This window comes from Akebia trifoliata, chromosome 11, assembly GCF_017979445.1.
Source record: "Akebia trifoliata isolate Shusen 1 chromosome 11, ASM1797944v1, whole genome shotgun sequence".
NCBI lineage: Eukaryota > Viridiplantae > Streptophyta > Magnoliopsida > Ranunculales > Lardizabalaceae > Akebia > Akebia trifoliata.
In genome coordinates, this window is record NC_141385.1 from 10,150,476 (window position 1) to 10,170,913 (window position 20,438).

The 20,438-nt window shown below is 32.2% G+C and overlaps 1 protein-coding gene across 3 annotated transcripts; it reads right to left on the reverse strand.

Annotated features, from left to right (window-relative positions):
- Window positions 1–642: 642 nt before the first annotated feature.
- Window positions 643–7,011, reverse strand: ERCC1 (nucleotide repair protein). Of its 3 annotated transcripts, none has more exons than XM_086459523.1 (9): window positions 6,689–7,009; window positions 6,485–6,581; window positions 5,899–6,002; window positions 4,319–4,418; window positions 3,868–3,944; window positions 3,357–3,456; window positions 3,115–3,186; window positions 2,714–2,782; window positions 643–1,150 (listed from the first exon to the last, which is right to left on the reverse strand). In XM_086459523.1, exons 1-9 carry the CDS (start codon window positions 6,931–6,933, stop codon window positions 857–859), a joined length of 1,158 nt encoding a protein of 385 aa, XP_086315649.1. In that variant the 5' UTR covers window positions 6,934–7,009; the 3' UTR covers window positions 643–856. The 3 variants fall into 3 exon arrangements, with proteins under 3 accessions (XP_086315649.1, XP_086315651.1, XP_086315650.1); XM_086459525.1 differs by having other exon boundaries at window positions 988–1,150; window positions 2,725–2,782; window positions 6,689–7,010; XM_086459524.1 differs by lacking the exon at window positions 643–1,150 and adding an exon at window positions 1,157–2,605 and having other exon boundaries at window positions 6,689–7,011.
- Window positions 7,012–20,438: the final 13,427 nt, after the last annotated feature.

The window sequence follows — 20,438 nt, forward strand, 5'->3', positions numbered from 1 at the left end:
AGATCCTCCTCACAAAAAATCAGCTCATTCCAAAGCTTCTAACCCCATCAAAAGTGATTTACAAAAATTGGATGATCCACGATTCTTCAACATGTAAACTTGGGTTAGAAGTTTCAAAATGAGCTGATTTTTTATGAGGATGATCTCTTCACCGTAGAGGTCATCCTCACAAAAAAATCAGCCTATTCCAAAACTTAACCCATCAAAAGTAATTTACAAAAAATGCGTGGCACCATAAGGGGCTGCTGAACCGCTCCTATATATATATATATATATATGGAACAGTTCAAGGGCCATATGTAAAAACATATGAAAAAACAATGGTTTTTCAAAATATGGGTTAGAGGTTTTGGATTGAGCTGATTTTTTGCCAGGATGGTCACTATGATAAGAAGATCATCCTCACAAAAAATCAGCTCAATCAAAAACTTCTAAATCCATCAAAAGTGATTTACAAATTAATGACAAAAATTGGTAAAAGAATCGACGGTCCACATTCTAAATCACTTTTAATGGGGTTAGAAGTTTCAGATTGGACTGATTTTATTTTTCAGATGATCTTCCCATCATAGAGATCCTCCTCACAAAAAAATCAACCCAATCCGAAATTGGCCAAGAGTACAACAAAGATTATGACCAAAATTGAAACATGAAAACCCCCACAATGCTTTAACAAGGATCATAAAATCTCATCTCACAAATTTTTCATGCTTTGGTAAATCCCTCTGTAAACATTTCTTTTAGTATAAAATAACTCAATGGCCTATAGATGGATGAAGCACCGAAATATACAATGTTTTTATGTGCAACTATTTCAAATTAACCGTTGGATAATACTATTCATCTGATCACTCGCCTATTTATTTTCGTCTTTTGCTTCTGAAGAGACAACATTAATTTCTTCACCTTTCTCAACTGTTTTTTTCTTTTTACGAACTTTATCTGAATGCTTGGAAAAAGCGTCAGCTAAAGCTGATTTAATGGTCAAACTGGAGGGTTCCTTCTTCTTTTGTTTGGTCTCAACTTGCTTTCCGTTGTCCTTTGAACAAGCTTTAGCATTCTCCTCCAAAGGTTCTTCGGCAACAACAACAGGTTGACTAGAAACAATACGCTTGAACGGTTCATGAAATGTATCATACAAGCGTTTTACCTGAACATTGATTTATAAGGTCATAGATATGGTTAAAAATGAGAGCTAACATCATACTTAGTTCAAATGTAACAACGGCATGACTAGACATATAACTGATTCAGCATAACAATACAATAAGCTCCTCAACAAGGGTAGGTCAAGTGTTCGAAACCCTATGAAGCAATGAATTCCTTGGGGCCACCTTCAGGGTTCAAATGACCCTCGACTCACCAGTTGCACGTAGGACTTTCCAAGGGGGTGGTGTGTGTGACCATGGGAAGTCTCACCCGAGGGGTGAGAATACCCCCGCTAAGCAAAAAATAAAATAAAATAGTAGATACCTAAACATTGATTTACCACATACAAACATAAAACTCAAAAATGAATCTATGTTCTACATAATAAAACACAACAGTAGGACCCACTTTTGTGGTGGGGACAAATTTCCATCCAGTTAAAACAAACATCCCATCCAACAACAGTTTTTGTGGGATCCAATTTATTTACTTTCCTCTTCACCCCCTCTAACTTTATTATATTTCCTCTTTTACTCTTTTAACCCACTTTATTGTTTTTCATCTTTTACCCTTTTAGAGTAAAAAAGATTTAATAATAACCCCTAACTTTATTATTATTAATTTTTCCGTTTTTACCCCCTTAATCCCAAAGAGGATGCCCTCGCCTACTCTAGTATATATAATAAAATACAATAGTGGACCCCACTCCTTTGTCTTAAGATTTATACCCCCATGAACAACGTATGTCGAGAACAGTCGTCCATCCTCCTTTATCTTCTCTCTTCTTCCCCTTCTCAAGAATACCCAACTTTATTATCTATTTTCTTCTACCCCTTTTCCAAAAATAGCCCTACAATTTTATATATTGTCTCTCTTCTTTTACCCTTTTTTTAATAATACCCCTCTAAATTTAATGTTTTTCCTCTTTTACCCCTAGACCGCCCAAGAGGATATTACGGCACAAGCAAACTCTAGTAAATTAATAAATCAATGACAATTTTTTAAGTAACTTGATTTCAGCACAGAAACCAGAAAAAAAAATAAAAAATAAAAAATCAACATATACGAAATCCAAGACAATACCTATTCAAGTGTGAATGACAACCCAACTCTTTAATTTAAGAGATGAATAGCCAAAGAATTATAAAGCAAGGCCCTATTTTTTTAACCACCTTGATCACTCGGCTCAAAAGTCAAGATGATCAGATGCAGCCATCTGATCTAGTGTGTTTTCCGGATGCAACGATTTTTTTATTTAATTATTTATCAGATTAACTAGTGAAGTAATGTAGCTACCCAGAGAATCTTTTTGAACATCTAAAAAAGCAATAGATTATATGGGTTCCAATTGTCCAATCACAGATTTTTCACCATGGAAATTTCTAGGTGAGGACAATTGGATGATGGGTCCCAACATGCTGCATGCCATGCTGTCCAGATAGTGGTCATTGCTCACCTATAGCACTCAAATTATAGAGTCATCCTTAACAAGAAAATCCCATACAAAGTCGTGTCAAATGGATGACTTTAAGTGAATAAATACACGAGTTGATAGGGACAATACCTTGCGCTCACCTATGCCAGGGCAGCGAGCTAGGTCTTCCATGGATGCATCCATGATACAAGACAGAGACTGTAGTGGCACATACAAATGAAATGAAACATCTGAATCCGAAAAAAAATAAACATTAAGGGAAAAAAAATATACTATAATAATTGCCATTAAAGGTAGGAGTCATTATTAATAGTTAAATAGAGCAGAGACTAAGAGATACTTGAGATTAATTGGATTTTTATTATAAAGAAAAGTAACAATACTTGGATTGTTATCTTCATATAAAAAGGAAAACTGTCTCAACTGATTAATTGGTATGACCATCATCTGAGGCCATTTGTGTATCAGATCAAGAAAAACAGAAGGTAACAAAGAAAGTCATCAATTAAATGTCAGATCAGTGGGCTCACCCCGAAATTAGAACCAAGAGTGACTACATCAGTCTTGTTAACATGTCGGACTGTTGTAAGTGCATGATTCATCTACACCAAAACACACTGAAAATATTAGTTGAATGAAGCCCCCGTGTATTCCAATTGAAAAAAAAAAACATTTAAAAGAAGAAGACATTTTAATTTTAAGTTCCTAAAGTTAGCATCCAAGAATTGCTAGCAAACAACTAAAAATTAAAGATCTATACAAAGATAAATACCCGTGACAAATAATCTGTATCCATTTGCCCTTGAAGAATGTCCGCAGGCTTGTTCTCATAAACTTTTATGGTCTCCAAATACCGACCACATTCTTCCAGACTAGAGAAGACCAAAAAGGTTATCAAGAGAAACATATTGCAGCTGTTTTCCCATAGTATAATGGTCCATTGTCTTAACAAATAGAACACATGCTTGGAATAAATGTAGGAATTCCAAGCCCTTTATTATTAAAAAAAGAAAAAAAAGAATCAAACCTTAAAAAGTAGTTAATCACATTCACATGAACTGCATAGAATGTAAAGAAAGAGAAGACAAACCTTTGAGGAAAAAATTTACAAAATAACATAGATATTTCTTTTTAGGATACCAATAATTTAATGAATAGCCGATGAATAGGTTCTTTGTGTGTGCATAATTATACATAGAAAATATATGTATGTACAAAACAGATAATATATTGGTGCTAATATGCTATTTTCTCTTAGAAACAAACAAAAAAAGTGATGGTACCTCCAACAACATAAAAGTGTGCAATCATGAAGAAGAGCTGTTCTTGTAACTTCAAGTAAAGGCTTAACTACATCTTCCTGAAAAGAAGGAAAATAAAGAGCAGCTGAGTAGATTCTTAAACTTCAAATACCATATCACGAACAAAATGTCTACATATATCTACCCAAAGGGACTCGTAATCTCATAAGCATTTAATCCACAAACTGAAAATGGCCAGCCTTGGATACAGACACTGGTATGGGAAAATATTTAAAATAAACTTTTAATATACAAGAAAATAAAAACCCCTTATCTCAAAGATTTGGGGTTGGCTACATGAATCATATTCCTTCATTCTTCTCTGCACAAAGCTAAGTCTTCTATTAATATACAACACAACTAGAAACCCAAGATGAAAGAAGAACAGTGTGCTGAGATAGTGAAATATTTATTGAAAAGCGGGATGGCATACCACATCGACATGGCATAAAACAACACGGAGCTTGAAGTTCTTCTGAAGTTCCCTTATTCGATAATACAAGTAGTCAGGATGAAGCAGATGATACCGAAGACTGCATCAAATTGGTTAACTTAGTCCAAGAAAATACGTAAGTAGGTAACATGTAGTGTTAGCAGACAATTAAAACAAAATTTCATGGTTTCCTCACCATCCAATTCTGAACAATAATAATAACAGAAACTAAAGGGAAATAAAGGAAAAATAAGAACCACACAAGAAAATAAGCTTATGTGGTTCACCGATAGTCCATGGGCACCGATGATCGACAACTACTACTACGTGATTGAACAAAGACAAGAGATATAGAATTAGCCGGTTCTCATACCCAAACACACAACTCACAACCCCATCAAAACCCTCCCCAGACCATGGGGATACCTGGCCTTCCTCAAGATTAATGCACTACTCAAACTAGGTATCCCATTCTACTAACTTGGGACCTTCCTAGAACCCCTGTAGGAGGCTTTGCACTGCTTTCAGACTGGAAGACCTCTAATGCCTTGGTCTCATCCCAACCCCTCTATTTCTAAATAAACTCAAAAGTGCATTCCCCAAATGAACTAGAATCCAGGTAACGCTCGTATTTGGAGTCGTCTAGGTATAGCCGGCTGTTGAATGACAGGCCCACCTAAAAATTGAGCGGCCTCAACTCCTTTTTTTTATTATAAATTTGATTCCTACCACAATTGGGTCTCAGAATTCGAGACATGCCACAACAAGCTGGATACAGGTGGTGGTGTAGGCATAAATCCTATGGTATTGAGACACAGATATGTGCTTAGAATTATAGCATTATCAAATAATAATATCTTCATCATTTCCTTCATTTAAAGATACTTTGAAGATTTCTAATATTATTTTAATACAAATATTCTAGTATGGTTAAGTTATCTCTGACACAAATCCCATAATCATGGCCATATCTTATGCTGTCAATATGTATACCTTGGAGAGATTTGACGGACCAAGTAGCATAGATCAGACTTTGGACAAAAGTTTACAAAAACATAATTGAACTTAGCACTGTTTGCTTTAGTTCTTCAATAAAATTTATGAAGAAATGTGACTTAAACGTGGCAAGCTGTTATTAAAATACCAACTGTAGACTCATATTCATCAATATGTGTAAAAAGCATTGAATTAGACAGTCAAGTTGAAAATCTTTCAAATGCTTTACTCCATATAAAGACAGATCAAAATCCCAGTCAAATTGGGTGATTCACAAAATTCCTTGGTTTCATGAGGTATCAACATGAGTACAAAGTACAAACCATGTAGAACACTTCATCTAAAGGTGGGTAGTAGCTTGGACAAGTCAATATTATCTCACATTAGTTATGGTGCATGATGGTCAAAACTCATTTTGTCCTTTACAAACAAACTACACATAATGGGCAGTCCATCCAACATTTACTCTAACGTTTCAATGAAGAAGAGGAGGAGAAATGTAAGAAACAGCACAATTGAACATTCAATTCTAAAATTTAATGATAGTAGACGAGAAATGTACTCAATAATGAGAAAGTTAAAACCTTAAGTACAAAGCGCAAGAGTTCTGCCCCAGCAAGTAATCACAGACATTGTCCGCAAACATCCACTTTACATTTCTAATATGTTTGAGCAATGGGTTCCCTTTCTGTACAAGGAGAAGTGAAAATTACAGGTAAGTCAAAGATATTGAGATGGGCTCCCATGCAATCATGTTTTTCAATGCCCAAGTCCAAAAAAATATAAAAGAAAAAATCAGTTAAGTGTAGGTGCTTCGATCCTGGTCACAATATTAACAAGCTTACCAACAAAGACTTAATTTGGTACCCAAATTGTAGTTGACAGGCAGCCAGGTATACTATTAAGAAACAAATAATTCTCCATTGGCCATCTTGGCTGAAAATCTCGAAAGGTTACCAAATTACAGATAACCCATATCCCATACAAGAATTATAATTGATACCCATTTCCATTGTAATTTTTCTCGAATATTTGTTCATTTTATGGATGGAAGCAGCTTCAAAAGTGATGCTCAATAGGTCATTAAGAAATCAAAAGCTTCTAAATTTGAAATTTTGAACAAAACCCATTATTCTTCACCTTAGATGAAACCATAAAATCCAAACTTACCTGTCGATGGCTTACAAGGATCGCGTTGCGATTCTGAACAGAAGCAGATGACAAATAAGTAGAAGAAGAGGGAGAAGCCTCTGATTGACCCATTTGCCTGAAAGAAAAAATTGAAATAAAAAAGTCAGTTCATTTCGATTTGAGACTCAATTTTCAAATAAAAACCCTAATTTTTCAGAGAGAGAAAGAGAGGTGGGAGGGGACCTTGAAGAGTTGTTGTCAGAGATGGGTGCAGATGGAGAAGAGGTGGTGGAGGGAGGGGGAGGTGTGTAGAATTCAGAGTTCTTAATGAAGGAAAAAGCTTGAGAGAAGGAAGGAGAGGGAGTGAAGAGAGATGGGGGAGGTTTAGATTGAGAGCTCTCTAAAACCTCTTCGTATGATGGGATCACTATGAAGCTCTTCTTCGTCTTCTTCTCCATCTCTCTCTCCTCCTCTGTTTGATTCTCCATCTCTCTCTCTTTCTCTCTCTCTGATTTGCAGGAGAAGGAACCGATTTGAAGGTTTCAAAGCGTGGAAAAATGTGGAGACTCGAAAATAAAAGAAAACCAGGGGAATGAAAGAGCTGGACCAGGGCCTTGAACAGACGGAATTGTTGAAGCGGCCTAAATGTGGTCAGAGTCCGGCCCATTTAAAATTGGGTTGGACTGGGCCTTGTAAATAAATCCAGGCCGACCCATTTTTAATAACCTTTTGAAAGAATGGCCCCAAATTTTGGTAGTTCCACGTAGGGGTGCCAATCTCAACACGACACGAAATTAGTGGGCTTTGATCAAGCGTAATTACGTTTGGGTCATAATAGTGTCAATCCATCTAACACGATTATTAAATGGGTTGGATTTGGGTTCTACGCATCAACCCACCTAACCCATTAATATATCAATAATTATTTAAATTACTAATTTTTTTCTAGAATTTCTTAGAACTTTTTCATGATACATTTTTTTATATCAAATTCTCTAAAATATAAAGGGTATTTTAGGATATTTTTAAATTAATAAATGGTTAAGCTTTAGTTTGGGAAAGAAAAAATATTTTTCTTAATAAGTTATTTATTTATATTTATATTTTTTTACTCTATTTTTTTCATTAAAATCTAAAGGTATGTAGTGTTTGATTCCTAATATTGGCAAAGTGACTCTCAATAAGATTTAAGATCTTACTAAGTATGGCTATTATGTCTCATGTCACAATTGTCACAAAGAAATACACTTTGCTTAACCAATAAAAATAATAATAATATTGAAAAACACTTTCCTTATTAAGTTAGTAAGAAAATTTTTCTAATCACATCACCTTATGGCATCCAAAAACATGAACTGATATCACATGGTTGTCAAGGAAAAAATTATACAAACTTTGAAAAAAAATTCAAAAGAAAATTAATTTTCACCATTGGTTTACGGTTATGTGACTTTATTTTTATTAATGATATTTTGTTTTTGGTGGTGGAAATGAAACTTATATTTTCCAATAAAGATTATAATTTTATTAAATAGGTTATATCTGGGTTGAGTATACCCATTTATAAATGGGTAGGGTTTGGATTTAAGTTTTTGACAAGATTATTAAATGGGTTGGGTTTGGGTTTGGGTTTGGTAAATTTTCATAATACCCTTACCTTCATACAACACGAATACAATCCAATCCGACCCATTGCCACCCCTAGTTCCACGCATCTAAAATCAAAATAGAAATATATTTAGGGTATGTTCGATTGCATGGAAAGTGACTTTCCATGGAATTTGAAATCCATGGAAAAATAGTGGTGGAAAATAAGTAGGGTTGAAAAATCAAATTTCATTATTTGATTTTACTTGGATAAAATCATGAAAAAAATATGAGAAAAAAGAAAAAGAGAATATGAGGAGGAAGAGGGAGGGGGGAGGATGTAGCGGCGGCAGCGATGATGACGATGGAGGTAAGTGAGGAAGAAGAAGGAAGAACGTGATGGTGATGGTGGCGACGACGGATGTAAGTGAGGAAGAAGATGATCAGAAAAATGGGGGGAAAACGTGATGGTGGTGGCAGAGGAGGTGAGGGATGGAGAAGAAGAGAGAGAGAGAGAAGGTGACCGAAGATGGTGATAATAGAGACGGAAACGGCAACCGTGATGACGATGACGACAAGGTTAGTGTAATGGTGGTGGTGGTGATAGGAAAGAAGAAGATATGAGTAGGGAAGAATTGGGGATGGAAAATATGGGTGGATTTCACTTTCCCATCCATATGGGTGGGAAAGTGAAATCCATGTTTTAGTGGTGAAAGCGCCCTCGATCCATCGGGTGCGCGGATCCGCTTTTAACCTTTGAGATTTGGGAGTCGCCACCTAGTTATTACGGTCTAGGAACCGATCATTGACTCTAAAAACAAAGACAACTAATTTACGAAAGAAAATACGGGTCTGGGGATCACGTTACGGGGTTGGAAGGTGTTAGGCACCAACCCTCCCGGCAAGTGCTGGTCTCTACTTCTTCCCAAAAATCGATTACATTGCAAAATAAACCAAAAATAACAAATAATTATAGTAAATATATATATATATATATAAAAGAAAGTTACCTTGCTGATGACAACGATTCCCTCAACATCAGCGAAGAGTATCTACATATGTATTTTCTTGTTATTCGTCCATCATCGAATTTGATTTCTGATCTACAAGTTGAGGTATCTTCTTCTTAGATCTGTGAGTTTTCTGATTTTTCTTATTGATTTGAAAGTGTTTTGGAAGGATTTTTGGGTGTTTTTTGAGATAAAGTTGAGGTGTGGATGCTAGGTAAGGAATTAGGACTTCAAAATTAGGGTTTTAGGAAGGTTGGGGAGGCTTATTGACCTACTTTTCCTAGGGTTTATGATTTGATACGAAAATAGGGTGTGAGGACCCCTATTTATAGATTTTTTTTTAAAGGTTGATTTAGATAGAATTAGAGTTTAATTAGAATTTTTTTAGTTAGAGTTGTATTTTAGTTAGAATTGTTTTAGGTAGAGTTGTATTTTAGTTAGAACTCTATTAAATAGAGTTATTATTTAATTAGAACTCTATTAGGGTTTTGACTTTTGGTCTTATTTGATTGACTTTAAGATTTTGACTTTAGTATTAATTGATTGACTTTAATATATTGACTTTAGTCTTACTTAATTGACTTTAATTTTGACTTTAGTCTTATTTGATTGACTTTAATATCTTGACTTTAATCTTGCTTGATTGAATTTAATTTTTTGGAGAACCCCCCTCTATTATATCTTTAATTCTTTGGACCTCCAAATGGAGGGGTCCTTTAAGAAATATCTTGCAAACCCTCAACAATTTTGCTTAAGAGCCTGATTGATCAATTTTTTAGTTCAAAATTTTAAATTAATTTCATTAATGTTTCACTTTAATTATTTAATATTTTATTTATTAATTTTAAAATTTTTAATTATGAAAATTGTGAAATTACCGTTTTACCCTCGAAGAGGACTTTTCGCGTTTTAAGTCAGTTTTTTATGTTCTAGGATGTTTTAGAAACGATTTTTTGTAAGGAATTCAATGAAAATATTGGTTTGTGTTATTTATAAAAAAAATTTGTGTGAAATGGTCGTGGACTTTATGAGGGGCATTTTCGTAATTTTGTCGAATTTTGTGAATATTGGCAAAAATGATTTATTTGGTTTCGATTTATTGTTTTATGTATTTGAATGAGTTTTCCTAAGCGTAATGTTGGCTCTAGGGATATTTTAAGGTTAGAGGTATTTTGGTAATTTGATAATTTTTTAGTGATTTTTATCGTAAAACTTCTTTTTGTCTGCAAGATGATGATTTCTATGTTTCTGGGGTCATATTTTCCTAACGTAGCGGGGTTTCTAAGTTTTTGTCAGTTCGAGATACCTCATCCGAATTTTTAAAACATATCTGGTAACAAAATAAAGCATTGGAATAAAACATCTATCATTGGGAATCGTTGCGATCAGGTTGACGAGTTGATTAATCAAGCGAGTGCAAAAATGAGGTGTCTACAAGTGGACTTTTTGATTGGGGTGGAAAATGAATTTCCATTTTCATGTGCAATCAAACATTTGAAAAATGTCATTTTCCATGGAAATTGATTTTCCACCCTATTTTCCATGTGCAATCAAACATACCCTTAAGGGAAATGCTAAGGGCTTGTTTGTTACAAATTTTTTCAGCGGCTTTTTGACTTTTAACTGAAAAAAGTCGTAGAAGCATATTTGATAGTAACGATTTTTTACTTCACTAGCTTTTGTGAGAAGTCCAAAACTGCGTTTTTGAGAAGTCTTGTTGGGGTTGGTTTCACACATTAGCTACTATGAGAAGCCAATACCGAAGAACGTATGGGGATGAAATGACGATTTCACCCCTCATTCTTCTTAACTCATTGATTAAACAACAAAATCAATTCGACTTCTCTCTATTACTTCGTTAGCTTCTATAACAAACAAGATTCTCCTGGATGCAACTTCCTAGATTCTGAGGTCCTATTTGTTTAGGCTTTTGTGGGTAGCTTTTTGGTTTTTTTTTTCACTTTTAAGCCCAAAAAACCAATGGATTGTTGTTCATTTGGGCTTTTATTGCTCCTACAAATTTAATATGAAGCCCAAAATAGCTCCTACGTGAAGTCATCCAAGAAGTGTTTCGTGAAATGGCTTTGCGCAAAGCTAAAGAACGAAAAATGGCTCGAGTAAAGTTATAGAAATACCATTAATCTTTAATAAGTTTTCCAATCAAACTTAACCTAGAAAAAAGGGAAAAATTATTTGTTGTAAGTCGACTCCACATGTGTTGTGAGGAAAAAATCTCGACGATTTTAGGGCATCAGGACATCAAGGACTTTCCAAGGTATTCTATTTCTATTTTTGTTTTCTTGCTCAAACACAGACCTTCTTTCTCACCTCCCTCACTGACCAAGCCATCACCCTCATCGCCTTCACCATTGTCATCACCTCCTTCACTCACTAACAACCATCACCCTTACCTCCTTTACTCACAACAGCCATCTCCCTCACCATTGCACTCACCTCCACCTCTTCCAATCACCAACAGCCATCGTCCTCACCTCCTTCACTCACCAACACCCATCATCCTCACCTTCACCTCCTTCACTTAATAACAACCATCGCCTTACCTCCTTTACTTACCATCGCCCATCACCTGCCTCACTCATCAATGATATATTATAGACTTTGAAGATGATGGATTTTGAAATATAAATATAATTATGATTTCTTCAAACATCTTTTATTTTATTTTTCAAACACCTTTTATTTTTTAACTTACCAAACAATGGTGTTTCGAATTAGAGACATGTTTGATCCTGTTACGAATTAGCTTGTATATAAAACTGTCTATAATTTTCATATTCTCTTTAATTTGGTTGGTAATCCAACATTATAAAAAACCTCTTGATTTACCACAAAATATCAACATATCTTCACAAGGTCATTACGTTTAAATCATCAAATGTATTGGCAAAACAGGTTCCTTCACTTGATCCACCCATGCTGTCCAATTCTATACCGAACCCGACTTTGAATATTGAGTCCAATGTCAATTTCATAAACAGATCCTACCATTGAACAAGAAAAATCATAAAATTTTTATGTTTCATAACAAATAAATTTACGAGATAAAGATAAATTACATAACATATTAAATTCAAATTTACTTGAAAATTGAATGATTGATTCATAATTTCTAGATTTTGTTGCTATTTTTTATATTTTTAACATTTATTTACATATGATTAAAATAAATTAATTTGAGTTTTTCATTCGATTTATCTTTAGAATGAGAAAATTTATGCAATTTTTGAGAAACAATGAAATCTTTATTTCATAACATCTCTCATTAGGTTATTAGGGTGTTGTTAGATTAGTTAAATACTTTGATGGATAAAACAAGTTTGATGGTTAGATTTTGTTTATGAATTAATTTTTTCAGATGACAAAACAAAAAATAACATAACTAAAAGAAACAGAGTTAAAAATCGATTTTACAATATGGATAACCTATCTTCATAAGATTTTTGTTGATATATGCATGAAATTAATTAAAAGGGGAAAAAAAACCAATACTTCATTTAATATATCAAAGTATTCATCTCTAATCAAGTATTTCTAGACAAAAACTGGACATCGTTACACTAAGAAGCAATATAAGAATCATTAGGATAAAACTAAAGGTATTTGAGCTAGATGAATTGAGCTAAAAGTATATAGTGGTGTGAGTTACGATGATGTTAAGAATAAGGTATTAATGAATGATGACTGGTGAGACTCTTGGTTGGAGGTAATTTTTTATTAGATTACCAAATAGGAATGTCATGTTTACTTATTCAAACTTATTAATAAATTTATTTATTTTGTAAAAAAATAAAACTAACGTACAATGATATTATAAGGGACTAGAACATGCTCAAGAGTTGGACATGCTATTTGGAGGGACATATGAAAAAGAAAGCATCCCTAATAGTGATCGTTATCGATTTGCACTAAAATTATTTATTATAAAAGAGTATTAGAAAATTTGGTGCATGTTGCGAATAGATGAACATTGTGTTGAATGGTTAGATGGTGTGATGAAGGATACACGAATTCTTTGTTCCAAGTAATATTTGTATGTGTTTTCTCTATATTTGATTATTGCCATCTTTTGTTAATGATTATCATTATATACCACCACTATGGTAGTATTAACAATGTCCGTTTTATTTTTTTATGCTTTGTGTGGATTAAGTAATATTAGGTTATGTGGTGAATGTTAAACATGTTCATTATATTATCTATGTTATTTAAATGTTATGGTTTAGATTTATATAATTTGTAGTTATGTACATATACATACTTATTAATTTCGATAACGATATTGTAGACACTTCATTTTTTCATTCGCCCGATTAATCAATTCGTTAACTCGATTGCGACGATTTCCAATGGTGGATGAATATTTTAATATTTTTAGTTATTATCAAATATATTTTCAACGCTCGAAAGAAATATTTCAAGCAAGCAAAATTTTAGAAACCACGTTATATTATGAAAATATAACCCAAAACATAAAAAACATCATTTTCAGACAAAAAAAAGTTTTACGAGAAAAAACATAAAAAATGATCAAATTATCAAAATATCATTGACATTAAAACATCCTTAAAGCTTACATTACGTTTAGAAAAATTCTTTCAAACATATAAAATAACAAATTAAAATCAAATAAATTATTTTATCAATTTTCACAAAATTACAAAAATACCCTTCACAGGGTTTATAATTATTTCACATAAAAACTTGTAAGTGACACAAACCAATACTCTCACTAAAATCCTTTGAAAAACTGATTCCAAAACATTCCAAAATGTCGAAAAACATCCTATCAACACAAAAATCCTCTTTGGAGGTAAAATAGTAAATTTTCAATCTTAAAATTTAAAATTTTGAAACTAATAATTAAAATATTAATTAACGTAAAGTGAAATCTTAATAAATCAAATTAAAATTCTTGAACAAATAAAATCAATTAATTAAGTCCATGGGCCGAATTTTAAGTGGTGGCCAATACTTAAGTGGGGCCACATGATATTTAATAAAGAACCCTCTATTAGGGGGTTCTCCAAAAATTAAAAAATTTCTAATTTTACATAAGTCAAAAAAACTCAAAATTCAAATAAAATTTATCTAAAATATTACCATAATCTAAACAACTTAATAGATTAATTATAGATCAACTTTATCTCTAAGAGATCTAATCCAAACTCTAATCTTCACAAAGCTTTCTAAAAAGGAGCCTCCACCACCTAATTTTGTTAGTCGAGAAAAATCTTAGAAAATGATCCTAGACCATAAAACTAGGTGGCGACTTCCAAAAAATAAAAGTTGAGGGATCCACTTTTGCTGATCGAGAGCACTTTCAGATATTTTCACTTATGACGATACGTCCACCCACAATGATATGTCTAGTCATGATGAAGTTCATGATATGAATACTATATATGATCTATTATTAGATATTTTAACAACATGTATCATTGTTGCAATACAACAATGCGTTGACACCTTTATCTATAAGGAACTACATAAGAATTTTATTTATACTAGAACAGATTATGTAAGTGACATCATTGATGAGTAAGGTAATACGTACAATGATTTATTTAGGATGAAACGACATGTTTTCTTAAATTTGTGTGACATATTAGAAGGGAGGGGTTTGAAAAAAATCTTGATTCAAGAACAAGTTACAATATTTGTTTATACCGTAGATCATAATGAAATGCGTAGGGTATTGAGGGCCAGTTTTAAGTACTCATTGGATATCATTTACAAATATTTTCATGTTGTTCCTAAATGTTCAATTGAAATTTCAAAGTCTTTGATCGTTCCTCATAATTTCAACGAAGTCTCGATGCATATACGGACCAATAAAAAATATTGATCATATTTCAAAGTATTTTCTCAATAATTTCTTTTATTTACCATTATTTCTAATTATACCAAATATAATTATTTATATTGGAAATATGCAAATATAAGGATTATATTGGGACGATCGATGGGACACATATAGTGCACATATCCCGTTCGTGTATCAGAATAGATTTTGATGACATGAAGGTATAACACAAATTGTTATAGCTACTTGTACTTTTGATATGACATTTACACATGTAGTTGGATGGGAGGGATCTACTAATGATTTTCGCGTGTTCATCAACATTATTTCTAAGTCATTGTTACAATTTTAACATCTTCTTTCAAGTTAGTTTTTTTTAAAGTTAAGATAAAATATAATATTAAAAATATTTATCTTTTTTTAAAGGCAAATACTATTTGGTCGACTATGGATATCCATTGATAGAAGGTCATTTTATACTTAATCGACGTACAACATATCATTTACAAGATTTTAGAAGAGAGTAGAGGTCAAGAACAGATAAATAATTGTTTAACTATATGTATTCTTCATTTAAAAATGTCATTTAGCGATGTTTTGGAGTTTTGAAAGTAAAATAAACAATTTTGAAGAAAATGACAGTTACAAATTTCAAACACAACGAGATATTACATTAGTTTACTTGACATTCCATAACTTCATAAGGAAGTATGCAATTGTAGATGAAGAATTTTTACGTTTTGAGGAATAATAAATTATGGAAGATGAGAGAGGGCACCTAAACATGACAATAATGACGAGTCTGTAAATCGTCGATATCATGTTATCATAAATAGGATAAGGAGTGAAATAACTAATGCACTATATGTTGTTTATGATAGAACCAAAAATTTTGATCTATTTTGGATTTGTTCTTACTGATATGACATCGTAATACTCTAATTTTCATTACAAATGAAAATTATATTTCTTTTTTTGTATGACATTGTAACACTTTTTATTTGATAAAATGTGATCAGTTTATAGTATTCATGGTACAATATTTTCCCTCTCATTGTTCTTGTGGCCTAATGATGAAATAATTTACTATTCATATGAAGGAAAACAATAATAGAGTGTTTGGTAGCTGTTTATCATGATAGGTAAATTAGTAGGATCTAATTTAATACAATTTAAGTTTTCTTATAAAAAAAATTATTGATATATCGATTATTTACTTTAAAAAACACAATGATATTTTTTTTATGGCAAATTAAGTAAATGAGTGTGACTTGGATAATACAGTGGTTAAAAACTTATGCATGACTTGGAGAAGTAGAAGAATATTATATATACATTAATAGGATGTAATATCTTACTTATAACATATATTTTGATTTTGATTATAATGTTAATAATAACATTTCTCCTTCAACGATGATAGAGAAGTATAATGATTTAAAATATGTTGATGTACGTATTATATGCTTGTTTAAATGTTAATGTAGATGGTAATATGATATTTAGATGTTTATAATTAGTTAATATTATTTGAATAATGTGATCTTTATATGTCAAAAAAGGTCATTTGATAGTTTTTGTATATATAAGACCAATTTGATTAATTTGTTAGAATCTGAATTCGTTTTGACCTTTTTTTCACTAAGTAGTTCGAAGAGGTCCGATTAGTAAATAGAAAAATTTCTAAGAATTGGAAGTTGCCACCTAGTTTAGGTCTACGAACAAAAAAACAAAAAAAAATCCAAATGGATCTGGATCGGTCTACGGATAAGAGAAATGGGTAAGGAGTCAGATTACAGGTTGCGGAAGGTGTTAAGCACTAAACCCGTTTGATCGAGATAATCGGTCTTTACTACTACGATCCAAGAAACATCTTAAAGTCAAATGGGGAAGACTATGGCTAAGATCCTCCAATTATTACATGATTCCTCACATTCTGCACAAAATAGAAAGATTTGAAAAACCTTAATTTAATCCCATGATCTAAAGTCAATAAAAAAAATATCCGTATGCAAATATTTTCCACATTGTCCAAAATAGAAACTCACGAGAATCTTCTAAGTAGGAAAATTACAAATAGAAAATTGTTAAATTGGGACTTATAAAGTTTCCAAATTAGGAACGTAAAATTTCCTAAATTAAAAATCAAAAAGTATATGATGAGCCCCACAATTAGAAGTTTATAAACTGAATTATCTCAAAATAGAAAGTTTCCAAAAAAGATCAAATTTTCGAATTAGAAATTTTCAAATCCATGAACATAAACTTTCTAAATATGAAGATGTAAAATCTTCTAAATTGGGAATTGCTAAAATGTGAACTTTCTAAATTAGAAGTTTATAAATATATGTTTTTCCAAAATAGAAAATTATGCAATTTCTTATTAGAAAGTTTCAAATATGGATTTTCTAACGATTCGTAAATATAACTTTCCCAAAGAAGAATTTTAGGAATGTGAAATCCTCAATTAGAAAATTATAAATTTACAATTAATCACCAAGTCGAAAATTTACAAAATAACAGTGAAAAATCCCATGTTATCATAGTTACCAATTTAGAGATTGACAAATATCCATGCATACAAAATTTCCAAATTTGAAGAAAAATCGACACTCATCTAATTCTTAAATTAATCAAATGGACATGCATACATAATTCTTAACATTTCCAAAACAATTATAATTTAACGACATCCATGTTTGTCAAGTTAGGAAATACATTATCACATGAAATAATTTTCAACCCATCACAAATTCATCATAAAAATATATTTTCCAACCCTAAAACAATGCAAAGAGCTTGAGCATCATCATAAATTACACAAATTCAATTTGAGCACAATGATTGTAACATATAAAAAAATCTCCTAATCCTATTAACATGCAAAATTAAAAAAAATAAAAATAAATAAATGAGATGCATAAAGAATATTCTCCTAATTCTATCAATACGCAAAAACAAATAAAATCATAGAAAAAACATAGAAAGTGTTCTCCTAGTCCCATTAATATGCAAACATATATAAAAATTCCTTCTAATCCTATTCATATGCAACCAAAACATTCACCTCACCTTATTGATATGCTAAAAAATACGAAAAAAAAAGGTGCATACAAAATATTTTCCTAATTTTATCATCATGCAAAAGAAAATAAAAAAACATAGAAAAATAATACATATAAAAAAAATTCTCCTAATCTCATTGATATAAAAATATAAGAAATACTAAAAAAAAAAAAAAACCACCAATTCTATTTGATACGTAAAAATAAATGAAAACATGAAAAAATGGAAAAATTCTCCTAATCCTACGGACGTGCAAAAGTAAATAAAAAATAAAATAAATAAATAAATTAAAAAAGATTTACCTATGGAATGAAATAACAATGAATCGATTCCTTCAAGTCCAACTCAAAAAACTTGCGAGTGTTCACTGCTGTGAGGACGCGAGAGAGGCGTTCTTGTAGGTACTATAACCGTGAATCGAAAAGAGGGCTGGGAGATGGCTATTGCAAGCAGAACGTGAGAGAGAAAGGATGGCTGAAGTAGTCATGTTTTGAAGAGAGGGTCGTGTTGTTGGTCTATAAGAGATATAAAGACAGAGAGGGTGGGGAGAGTTGAGGGAGATGAGTGTAGAGCTTAGAGGATCAACTAGCAGAGATGTGGAAGAAGAGAAAAATGTGAAAAAAAAACAAGAGAGAGTGCATGTGAGAATAGAGATGTAGGGGGAAGAGAGAGTTCCTTGATTAAGAGAAAGATAGATGTGTAGAGATTGAGCGAAAGAGAGGGAGAACATGAGAGTTGTTATTGTGGCTATGGAGAAAGAGGAGAATGTGCAGGGTGAGAGACATTTCAGCTGAGTGAGAGGTAGGGGAGCCTGTCCAAAAGAGAGGGAGAACAGCCTTGCTGCTGTAAAAAGTTGGAGAGGAAGAGGTGAGGGCAACAAGGGAGTTGCAGGGATGGCCGTTGGGATGTGGGTTGTGTAGCAACTATGTTTTTTTTTTTGTTTTTGTTGAAGAGAACCGTTAAAGAAGACATGGAGAGGGAGAAGGGCAGAGAGAGTAGAGTGTTGAATAAGAAGCCTATTGGATTTCAGCCACGCTATTGAATAGAAGCCTAAATCTGTTGCTGATTTTGCTCCTCCTTATTATGCTCAATATAAGGTAGTAGATGTTGCTGCTGCTGATTTTTCTGCTTCTTATTCTCCTCAATATAACGTAGCTGATGTTGCTGATTTTTCTCCTACTTATTCTCCTCAAGATAACGCTGCTGATACAGCCTTCATCTGTGGCATCGCAAGAGAATAGAGACTAAATCAAAGATGAATTAGTTTCCTAATAGGAAAACTCATTCTCTATTGTCGATTGAGTCTATTTTACTTATAAATAAGTAATAAATAAGGTAGAAACAGATGTGAAGAAAAAACAGAGAGAGAGAGAACAGAAAAAATTCTCTGGTTCTTGAGCCAATTGTAATCTCTAGTATCATTAATAATATCCCTCTCCGTTTGCACGTGGATGTAGGCGATTTGCCGAACCACTATAATTCTGGTGTGTGCTCTTGTTCTATGCTGGATTTTGTTCATTATTTCGTGAAGCTAATATCCATATTGAATTCTATTTGCTGCGTAACTTAACATAGAGGACTTAGCTAGGAACGTGTGGAGAGACTTTAACGTAAAGGAGAAGGTCTCCTTTAGTTGCCTTCTTTTTCTACACGTCTTATTTTTTCATTTTTCTTCTCTTCTCTTTCACGTTTCTATTAAGAGAATAAAGGGGTATGATCCCATGCTACTCACCTTTTTGGTTGTCCCTTGTTAATGAGTTGTGATTGGTTGATTCTTTTTGTTTTGAGTTTTGATTTAATTTTGAATTGACTTTTAATTGAGTTTTGTCTACATTTTGATTTTGATTCAATACTTAAAATTTTCCTTTTAATTTAAATTTGAATTTGCATTTTATTTCGAATTTTGATTGTTCAATTAATATTTAATTTCAATTTAACTTAGTTAATTGAATTCAATTTTGAATTTTAAATTTGTTGGTTTAATTAGGTTTCGATAGAATTTGAGTTTATTGGTTGGTTGGTTTTTTGTTTGATTTTGCATTTTAATTGGTTGAGTGATTTTTAATTTGATCTTAATTATTTAATTTTTGATTTGAGTTTTATTTTCACTATATTGGATTTTTAATTGGATTTCGATTTGATTTTTTATTATATTTTCCTAAGGACCAGGGTCTTTAAGTTAGAGTTGGACATTGAGGAGCATTTCGATAATTTTTGTGATTTGTCTTAAATTTTTCTGTTTTCATCAATTTTCGTCCCATTAGACTCGAAATCATATTTTGAGCGCAATGGAGGTACTTTCAAGATTTTTCGGAGGTTCAAATTTCATGAGGGGTATTTTTGTGATTGTTTTGCAGATTTTTACAAATTTCGACATGAGGTTTCTTTCAGTCCCAATGTGATTATTTCTAAGTTTCAAGGTTGTGTTTTCATAATTTAGCGAGATCTCTAAGTTATCGAACTGTGTAGCGAACTTAAAGCATACGTACTTGCTAAATCAAGTAAA

Bases quoted from the DNA above. Each gene is read 5' to 3' on its own strand.
- ERCC1 (XM_086459523.1), bottom strand. From the start codon at position 6,933: ATGGAGAATCAAACAGAGGAGGAGAGAGAGATGGAGAAGAAGACGAAG. The intron at 3,945-4,318 runs GTATGCCATCCC...CCTTCTTTTCAG, and splicing joins TTTTATGCCATGTCGATGTG to GAAGATGTAGTTAAGCCTTT. The intron at 2,783-3,114 runs GTGAGCCCACTG...GTGCCACTACAG, and splicing joins CTCTTGGTTCTAATTTCGGG to TCTCTGTCTTGTATCATGGA.